The sequence below is a fragment of the Brassica oleracea genome, chromosome C7 (assembly GCF_000695525.1).
Source record: "Brassica oleracea var. oleracea cultivar TO1000 chromosome C7, BOL, whole genome shotgun sequence".
Taxonomy (NCBI): domain Eukaryota; kingdom Viridiplantae; phylum Streptophyta; class Magnoliopsida; order Brassicales; family Brassicaceae; genus Brassica; species Brassica oleracea.
The window spans coordinates 26,982,418-26,992,699 of record NC_027754.1 but is presented as its reverse complement, the minus strand read 5'-3'; the positions used below and the strand labels follow the sequence as shown (position 1 = coordinate 26,992,699).

The 10,282-nt window shown below is 30.2% G+C and overlaps 1 protein-coding gene and 1 long non-coding RNA gene across 3 annotated transcripts; both read right to left on the bottom strand.

Annotated features, from left to right (window-relative positions):
• Nucleotides 1–236: 236 nt before the first annotated feature.
• On the bottom strand, nucleotides 237–6,994 carry LOC106304888 (probable WRKY transcription factor 16). Of its 2 annotated transcripts, XM_013741278.1 has the most exons (4): nucleotides 6,468–6,994; nucleotides 1,072–2,083; nucleotides 702–998; nucleotides 237–629 (listed from the first exon to the last, which is right to left on the bottom strand). In XM_013741278.1, exons 1-4 carry the CDS (start codon nucleotides 6,932–6,934, stop codon nucleotides 354–356), a joined length of 2,052 nt encoding a protein of 683 aa, XP_013596732.1. In that variant the 5' UTR covers nucleotides 6,935–6,994; the 3' UTR covers nucleotides 237–353. The 2 variants fall into 2 exon arrangements, with proteins under 2 accessions (XP_013596732.1, XP_013596731.1); XM_013741277.1 differs by having other exon boundaries at nucleotides 237–998.
• Nucleotides 6,995–9,607: 2,613 nt separating this feature from the next.
• LOC106305522 lies at nucleotides 9,608–9,920 on the bottom strand. Its single transcript, XR_001262999.1, has 2 exons — nucleotides 9,794–9,920; nucleotides 9,608–9,717 (listed from the first exon to the last, which is right to left on the bottom strand). It is a non-coding gene; the product is annotated as an uncharacterized LOC106305522 (long non-coding RNA).
• Between the last annotated feature and the right edge of the window lie 362 nt (nucleotides 9,921–10,282).

Sequence of the window (10,282 nt, the reverse complement as noted above, 5' to 3'; positions counted from 1 at the left end):
TAAACAGAGTAAAAATACAATCCGAATAAAACCTGGAAATTCTCTCAAATAGTTTTTTGTCCTGTTTTTTTTTCCACAAAAATAGCCCTTAATTAAAAAAAATGATAGAAAATTAAAAGGAGGTATATTAGGAAATTTCTCTAAAACCAAAGGCAAACAAACTATATAATCTTCTTCTAATCGTCCTTTATTAGAATAGATAAAATATTGAACAGCGTTTTCACTTCTTGCCCTAATCCATCTAGAAGTGTATCTAGCAAGCTTAAGTTTTGGAGCGACTCAAAGGTATTCAACATAAAAAGGTTTTAAATTTTGTAATCTTAAAGCCTCTCTGTGTTATCCACAGTCTTCCCTTAAGTGGAGAACACCATTGATCCAGATTCTATTTCTCTCAGTCCTCCTGTATCCAGTGGTTTGATCATCTCTATAAGTTCTGTACGTTTGATTCTCGTGCAACAAGAGAGATCAAGAAGTTCAAGATTCTTTAGCTGATCAATGCGTGGGGTGCGCTCCAAAGTTGTGCAACCTTTTAGAACGATCTCCTTAAGACTACAAGCTCTCGAGAGTTCATCAACTTCAACTAGTTTCTGAGAATGACTAAGATTTATTATCTTCAACTTCGCTAGACTCTGTAAAACAAAATGAAACACAAAGTAATTCCATAAATGCAAGAGTGAACAAAAAAAAACAATTGCGTTTACCTTGGTTCCTGTCCAGAGATATTGAAGCTGACTATAAGGCAAATTGATTTCAACAAGGTGGCTGGGATCAAAATCTTGAGGCAAGGATTGCAACGGATAGTATTCCCAGTGAAGCAGTTTGAGCTCATAAGGCAGAGATTCTAGCCCCTTGGGGAGATATAGTTCTTGAGAAGGTTCAGAGCTTGAACTGTAAATCTTTAACAGCCTAAGATTATACATATTCTCAAATACATTAGGGTTAACAAAAACGTTTATGTTTGTCGTGTCAAGAAATATTCCTTCGATAAATTCAGTTTCCTATAAAAACATAAACAAGAGGGTCAGATTGATAGAGACGATTTCTATTTTATTCAATGTGACTCAGTAGTACCTTAGGTTCATCATCTTCTAGTAATGGCTTGATGCTTGACGGTTCCCACATTCTCGCAATGTGACTGTTTTCTGTTTTGGCGATTTCCCGACCAACGTCTTGTATCAAATTATGCATCTTCACCTTTTTGTTCTCTGATATCATCAAAAGAGACCGATCCACAAGACGGTCAACTCCAACGTGAGGAAAAAACCCACAACCTTCAAGAATTCTCAAGATGTAGTCTAGTTTTTCGTCTTTAAAGAAACAAGCAATGTCCAAAAATATGTTCCTCTCGTGGTCGGTGAGCGTATCATAACTGCTTTTGAAAACGTCCATAATCTCCTGTGGAGGATGACGCTTGATCTTTTCGAACTCTACTTCCATTTCTTCTGGTTTTGCTCTCTCCTTCAGCGCTCTGCCATAGGAGCAAAGAGCTGCACGATTCCCATTAGCATACTCAACGACCTTCTTTGACACTTCTACTAGATTACTATCACTTGGTTCTTTCTCTGGAAACGCGAACTGGTTGAATAGTTGTAGACCCTCCTTCTTGTTTAAGGATGTTACCTCGAAAAAACCCTGGACTTGACACTGGTAAAGAATTTGTTTATCTCGTGATATTATGATGATTAAACTCGCGAGACCAAAACAATCATATCCTCCAAGGAAAGACTCGGCTTCCATCGGATTACGCACATCATCAAGAACAATAAGAACAGTTGTCCTTTTTAGTTTTTCGATGAAATGCTCTTCCCGCAATTTGTATAGTCCTTTCTCCTGAAAATTCACGTGGAAGTCTTCGAGAAAACAATGAGCTTCAAAGTCCTGAGACATTAGGTTAAAGGCTGTTTGAGCTATGGTAGTCTTGCCTACACCAGGTGTACCCCACACCCCTAGCCGGTAGATGTCATGAGATTGCTTGCGAAGCAAGTTCTCAATCCCAAGAAACCTCGAATAAAAGCCGATCGTACCAGTTGGATACAGCTTCTCGCGCACATCTGCAACAATTTCATCCACTAACTCCGAGTCACTGCAAGTTATTAACACATGATTATGTTCGTTATTTGATCTTTTATATATATGTCCTACTAGTAGCTATATTTCATATCATACAAATGCTAGTGACAAATCGTTATTACTTTCCAAACCTAGCATTGCACATGTATGATGGAACCATAATAACCCGTTGTTCACTTGAGCAATACTTAAAATGGTTGAATTGTTACAACATTGGAGTTCAGATTAAAAAATTGCCACTATTCTTTATTTATCACCATAATATTCTACATCTTCTGGATTTGAAAGTCTAACAGGTTCCCAGATTTAGATTTGTCTCAACACTATAAAACAATAAAAATCTATGTATATTATGACTTCAAAGAAATTCACAGTTTGGCCATAGCGGTCCGCCGATCCCACTAAAGGTCTGACTGGTTCAAACTCAGCGGTTGTGGTTGCGGATGCGGAAGTTTACGGATGTGTGTGGTTACGGTTTCAAACGTTATTAAATGTTTCGCATGACTGGTACAAAATTGTTACAAAATTATCATAAGTTTATATTTCTCAATTATTCTTTATGATTATTTTTTATAAGGATTTTTTTGTGATCTTTGTTGTTACTTCTTCTGAAGTTATTACTTTCATGTTTTTGCGGCAGAAAAAAATGATTGAATCACTTTAATATAGCAACTAGATTTTGACCCGCCGCGTTTTGAAAGCGCGGAATATTTTTTTTAATTTAGAAATTACTATTATTTTTGTTTCAATTGAATGTTTGAGTTTTGACGTCTTATAATGCGAGACATTCGGATTTTAGTTTGGGTCTTTTCAAGTTATTCTGTTTTTGGGTTATTCAGTTTAGAGTGTTTAGGACCCGTTTCAAAACCAGACATTTTTTTTCCGGATCAGATCAGTCTAGGTATTGTAAAATTTGGGCCGCGTTTATAGTTTTTGTTAAACCCAAAGTGGAACCGAATTAGAAATAGTTTGAGTTTGATGTATGTTTAAGGCCAAAATTTTCGAAAAAAATCTTGAAACCCCAAGTTAAACACATAAATCAAGAAAGTTGGGTAAGTAAGGGTTTTTGGATATTTTAATTTATAAATTATATTATTATACTATAATTTAATACTTTCATTTTAAGATTTGGATAATCTTTCGGTTTTTGGTTCGATTTTGGTTTGATTTCAATTTTTGGATTTAGAGAAATAGGAACCTTTCAAGTTTTTGCAAAACAATTTCTGGTTTTAGTTTCAGTTTTTTCGTTTCGGTTTCAATTTGATTTTCCGGTTTTGAATAATATGTTCAAGACTAACGTCTCATTAGTTTTCTTATCCGTAATTTAATATCTGTATTACTAAAATATAATCAATATTATTTTAGGCTTAGATACTTTATAATATTAATTTTTGTTCTATTGTGTTTTTAAAGGATTATTGTCCTTCATTAAATATATTTTTATCCTTTGTAAATTGATTCAACAAAATCATGTGTCCTAATCAGCCTTCACTTGCCTATATTTAAGGGATGTACGTGACTAATGATTGTCATATTCAAAATAGTTATATATAATTCTCACAATTTGTTATTTAAAATTGAATACAATGGTACAAATGCAGTAGAACCTCTATAAATTAATACTCGATAAATTAATAATCTCTATAAATTAATAATTTTGTCGGTCCCAACTTAGGCGGGTGTAAAATATGACACAAATCGATAAAATAATAAGATAATAATATGTTTAAAACTCACATGTAAATATATAGTCCCATTAAAATCATAAATTAATAATCTATCTCTATTTTTATTTTATATAAGTACATACTAAACATTATTTTGTTGGTTTTATATTCACAATGAAAATACTTCTATTTTTCTTAATATTTTAATATAATTTGATAATATTTAGTAAAATTATATCGAAAACCACATAAAAATTCTACGAAATATAAAAATATGCACCAAATAAGATAATAAAATAATACTAAAGTCAAATTTATAAAATTTAAATAATGTATGTACGGTAAAATCAAATATTTTCTTATTTTATTAATAAAAATAGAAAAAATCTTTTAAAAAAAACATTTGTAAATTAATAAAATTTTAAAGTCTCAATATTATTAATTTATAGAGGTTCTACTGTAGTTAGCAAATCAAAGGATCTCAGTAATACACAAAATTCATAAGACACATTTTTTTTTTTTGAATCTAAACAAATTAAATTACAGAATCCTAATATATATCAATTGAGAAGTCACTTTATTGACTTTTGCTTACGTGTCGATCATAAGTAAACTCTTACAAAATTGTTATAATTTGATTGGTCGATGATTTTTAATTTTAATTTATTTTATTTAGATCTAAAAAGAAAGGTAAGTCTATAACCAGTTAATATCACTTGCCAAATAATTTACATAATATTACAAATAATGATTTATGGTAACTAATTATTTAAATTATAGAAAGAGAAATAAATTGATCATTTTCTATATTTATAAAATTTATAAAATACATAAAATAGTAAAAGACAAACTGTTTATAGAAATTAATATAGTGATTTTATATTCTTATTTAAAAGCATTATATTTTGTGTAAATTATCATAATAACTATTAGTATCTTCTAAAGTTCTTATTACATACTTTATAAATCATTTGTAACAATATTTTTCAAATTATTTATCTTGGCTTACTGTATATTTTAAATGATTATAAGAGTTTGTATGTCATCTATGAGAGCTTATAAATTAATTTATAAAATTTATTTTAAAATCTCATTCTACTATCCTACTATATATTAATTGAAAAGTGACTTATGAGACTTTTTCTTATGTGTCGATCGTATATGAAATCTTAAAAAAATGTTATAAATTGATTGGTCGATATTATTTAATATAGATAATTTTTTTATATTTTTTAAAATGCATAAAATAATAAATGACAAAAAGTTTATATAAATCAATCTAATGATTTTATATTCTTATTTAAAATAATTATATTTTATATAAATTATCATAACAACTATTAACATCTTCTAAAGTTCATATTACATGCTTTATAAATCATCTATAAGAACATTTATCAAATTATGTATCTTGGCTTATTGTATATTTTGAATTATCATAAGAGTTTGTAAGTCATCTATAAGAGCTAAATTATTTTATAAAATATATTTAAAATCTCATCCTACTATCCTACTATATATTAATTGAGAAGTCACTTAAGAGATTTTTGTTTTTGTGTCGATCATTTACGAAATCTTCAAAAATTGTTATAAATTGAGTGATCGATAATTTTTAATTTTTATTTTAATTAGATTTAGTAGGAAAAAATAAGTCTATAATTAGTTAATATCACTTGCCAAAAATCTAAATAATATTACAAATAATTATTTCTGGTAACTATTTGTTGAAACTATAGAAAGAATAATAATGTTTGATCAATTTTTTTTATATTGGTAAACTACATAAAATAATAAAATATTTTTTTATTAAAATTGATATAATGATTTTATATTCTTATATAAAGCCTTATATTTATATATAAAGTATTATAATAACTATTAATGTCTAATAAAATTCACAAACTTTATAACTCATTTATAAAAATTATAAATACATTTATAAAATTATTTATCTTATCTCAGCATATGTTTTAAATTATGATAAGAGGTTTTAAGTCATTTATACAAGCTCGTAAAATATTTCAAAAGTGTCAGTATTATATACCTTCAAAACTTAAGTAATTTTATTAAAAACTGAATCATGAATATTATATATAATTAATTTTAGTACAATTATCAATACAAAATATCAAAAGTATTTAAAATAGTCATATTTATCTTTTTTTAAAAGCAATCATTCTTAGAAATTCAACTAGATCAAAATTTGCTAAGTTCAATTATCAACACACTTATAAAGCATAATGGCACTAGATCAAAATTTGCTAAGTTCCAAAGTACATGAAAAGTTAAAGGCTTCAACTATGATTGTTTTCATTTTTTTTACTATTTATCATTTGAATTAAAACAATTTCAAATTATTTTTCAAAAGAAGTAAAACACAGTGTATTTTTCAAAATAAAATCTATTTGCAGAGTATTTTTCCAAATTTTCCCTATATATTATTCTTTCTCCTTATTTATCATTTTCTTTCTTACTTTTTGGTTTCTTCTTTATTTTAATTCTCAATAAAAATACCTTTTTAACATTTCTTATTATTTCTTAATATTAAAATTTATTCTAAGAAACTCTATTCACCAATGTTGATAGCCAAATATTGTTGCTTTATCACCACAAGAATTAAATTTCCAAATCCACCAAATGAAGCTAAATCAAATTTGTAAATTCACTGTGTTTGGCTACTTCCAAATTTTAGATATATGGAAAACACTAATTTAAAATACACGAACTTACTTTCGTTGATCACTTGACTTATGGCCTCGCAAGTTCGCGGCTTCAATCAGACCGTTTCGCCATCTTCCTTGTAGGTGGTTGGAAAAAGCTTCTCCGAAACTTTCCATCTTTTGCTCAATCATTGATAGAGTGACATCACCATAGAAGACCGGAATCACCACGACCAGACCGTCTTTACGCCGCTCCAGGAACTTCACGAGCGTTTCCAAGAAGAGCGGCGAGAACGCGTCTTTCTTGGAGAAAACTACCACAATAAACTTAGTTCCTTCAATGGCAGACTGAGTGGCATCAGGTAGCTGAAAATCAGTATTTGATGTCACTGCCGCACCGCTGGTGTCTTCTGCAACAAACACGGAGATACTACTCCGGCTGAAAGCAGCCGAGAGATGGCTGGCAAAGGAGTAGCGGAACTCTTCCAAGCTGAAATGAATGAATACGTCATGTTGATTCACACTTGAAGTCTCCATTGAGTGTTTTTTTTCTAGTGGAAGTTCTCAAATCCTTTTGTCTGAAATTTCAGTTTCTCTGACCCTTTCTGTCTCTCTCTCTGGTGGCCAATTAACTAGCCATAACTGGGAAAATAGTAAATACCCTTTCTTTGGTTCAGCAACAAGTCTACCGTATAAATTTTCACTCATATTAAAAAAACATATCAAACGATTTCTAGGATAAAGACGGTGATTGGTTTGGCTTTATCTCCGTAGCTTTATTTTTTTTAAATCATTAAACTTTACCAATTATGCTGTAGCTTTATTTTTAAACGTTAAAGCCTACATCAAGTTTCAATTAATTTTCACCAATCATGCTTTAACTTTATTTTTTAAGCTACATCAAAATAAATAAAGAAAATCTTATTTTTTTGTATTTTAGGCAGAAAATCTAAATTCTCTTTTTATAGGCTGTAGAATCTCTGAAATGAAAATAACTATCTATAATATGAAAGAAAGAAAATAATCATGATAAAAAACAGTTATAACTATTTTAATTTAATTTTGGGTGTTTTAAACTACTGAAATATTTTATATAACATAATATTATTTTCATATCACACTTTCAATAACAGTAAACTTTGGTAATTTATTAAAAAATATTAATATAAATTATTTTAATTAATAAAAATTATCTATTTCATATATACATCGCATAGTTTACATGTTTTATTCTAAAATATCTACGGCATATGTCTTACAGCTACAACAAATTTAACTACATCAAAAATATATGCAACAAAATCTACAACAACAACTAGGGGTGTCAATTTGGGCTGGCCCGGCCCGGCCCGGCCCAAACCCGCTAAGCCCGTAAATATTTGAGCCCGGCCCGGCCCGGCCCAAAAATTATTTTACAAGTTTTATAAAAAAAAATTATCTCATAGTTTTTTTTTTCTCAAAACACTTTTGAGTGATCACTTGATCAACATTTTGATCACACCTTTGAGATTTTTTTCATTCATTTACCTTTGAGAATTTTTCCATTCAAGCTCAGATTTTTTTTCTGAATTATTCTCGATTATTGTACTAATTTTTGTTATTATGTATTTTTTAAACCTATGTTTTAAATGTTATATTTTTATATGTTTTATTTCATAAATAATTTTTTTTATTAAAATAAATAATTTGTTTTAAGAACCCCTAATTAAGAAACTCCCATTGGACCGCTCAAAATGAGAGTTTCTTAACTAGAGTTCTTAATCCCACTTAAGTACATTTAAAATATTAAATAATCATTAAGAAACCCACTTAAGGATCATGAGATAATCATGCTCTAATAATAGTTTCGATTACAAGAAAGAAGGATAATATTTACGCTAAAATATAAATTTCGGGTTTTCGGGCCGGCCCTATCCCAAACGGGCTTAAGCCCAAATGGGCTTAGCCCGAAAGGCCCAATTTTTTTGGGCTTATAAAGCGAAGCCCAAGCCCGGTAATTTTTAGGGCTGGGCGGGCTCGGGCTACGGGCTTCGGCCCTAATTGACATGTCTAACAACAACTTTACAGCTACAGCCGACTTATCTACAACTAAATTCTTACAGCCATAGTCGAACCAATTACCACCAAAGTCTGATATGCTTTTATTGGTGAAAAAGCAGTCTCATATACTCATCTCTTTTTTCTATTTTTAATTATTTTTATTTTTATCAGAAAAAATATTATAAAGACCATAAACCTAAAGCAAACCTAACTAATATACAACTAAACCAACCGGAGTATCCAATTCAATTGTATATCCATCTTGGTCAACCCATTTATTCTCTCCGAAATCCCTAAAATTGAGTAAGTAATTTAGGTTTTACTTACTTCTAGCTTCTTCTTCGTCTTCTCTAAAACAAATCTATCTTTTCAATCCTACAGATTTTCTTTAATCATTTTATCACCGGAGAAATGATAACCTTCCAACAGAAAATGCGTCGAATCTTTCTCCCAAAAAATAACAATATAAAGAACCATGAATTATACATCGAAAAAGAGAGAAACAAACCCATAATGGTATAACTTAGTAAAACTTAGTGCAATTATAAAGAGACTTTGTGGAGCTTAGTACAACTTCAACTTCAACAAAGAAGTTGGTAATGAACAAAACGAAAAAGGAAGCATATGAGTTCTCAATGTAACAAAACCTATGGAGTGAAATTTTTCCGAAGTTTGACAAAGAACATAGAAATCCAGATTAAAAGCATAGATAATAATCCAGATAATATGGACTCAGATAATATCCGTAAGAAAACTTAATAAAATCCAGTTTAATAACCGGAAACGTCATCCAATGTTTTAGGATTCGAAAAATAAAAATAAAAACACACTTAATTTAAAGTTTTGATTTAGAAGGCAATACATGCAAAGGGGCTTTGATTTAGAAGGCCCTCAAGGCTTAGACATAAACGACTCTTCAATCTTGTCCCAGTCAATATACATGACTTTAACAGTTGCTAACTTCTCCTCTGAAAGGAGGAGCTTGGCTTGGAGGAGCTTGGCTTGGAGTCTCTCCTTCTCCGCTTGACGTCAAAAAGTGCCTCCTTCTCTATCTCTCCAAGTAACTTTATTTGATCAGAAATAGAGTATAGCTCGGTTTGTGCTGTGTGACTTTTCTCCTTTTCTTTGTTCTGATCCTTCACCGCTTGGAGGATTGCCTGGTAGTGTTCCTTTGTTTCTGCCTTTCCTGTTTTAATCATTCTTTAGTCATTCGTCTGTAGTCATCATCCTTCATAGGGCCCTTCCTCTTAAGATCAATGGATCCTGACATCTTAACCTGCCTGTGTAAATGAAATCAACTCCAATCAAAACATACTTTGGCTTATAAGATGATGAGAAGTAGATGAGGTTTCTTACTTGAATTTGGATATTGATCAAGAAACAAGCGAGAGGAGGATGTTTCTTCTGCTTTAGATATTTTTCTCAAATGAAGGTTGGAGAATTTATTAATGGAATCAAAGTCCCAATGTAATGTAATAGGGAAATCAGAGTCCATGTATGCGACTCTTTAGTATACGTACTCCCAATGTAGGCGACTCTTCAGTATATATGTGACTCTTCAGTTGTATTGGTTTACTAAGTACAACTTTGCCAAAGTTTCGCTTTTTCAGTAAACTTCGTAAACCTTATGAATATGTTGAAAAGTTCATAATTGCATTAAACTGATAGAAGTTTAAATGACTTGTACATCCAAATACCTAAAACTACCATGACAATAGGAATTAGACAACCTCCAACTATCAATATGTTCCTTCCATTATTGGGTCCTTCAATTCTCATATATAGTCAGAGAAGGTATACAAAACTAAAGTTTTATATTTTAACCAATAACTAGATCTTGACCCG

Bases quoted from the DNA above. Each gene is read 5' to 3' on its own strand.
- LOC106304888 (XM_013741277.1), bottom strand. From the start codon at position 6,934: ATGGAGACTTCAAGTGTGAATCAACATGACGTATTCATTCATTTCAGC. The intron at 2,084-6,467 runs GTAAGTTCGTGT...AATAACTTGCAG, and splicing joins AAGTCAAGTGATCAACGAAA to TGACTCGGAGTTAGTGGATG. The intron at 999-1,071 runs GTACTACTGAGT...ATGTTTTTATAG, and splicing joins TAGAAGATGATGAACCTAAG to GAAACTGAATTTATCGAAGG.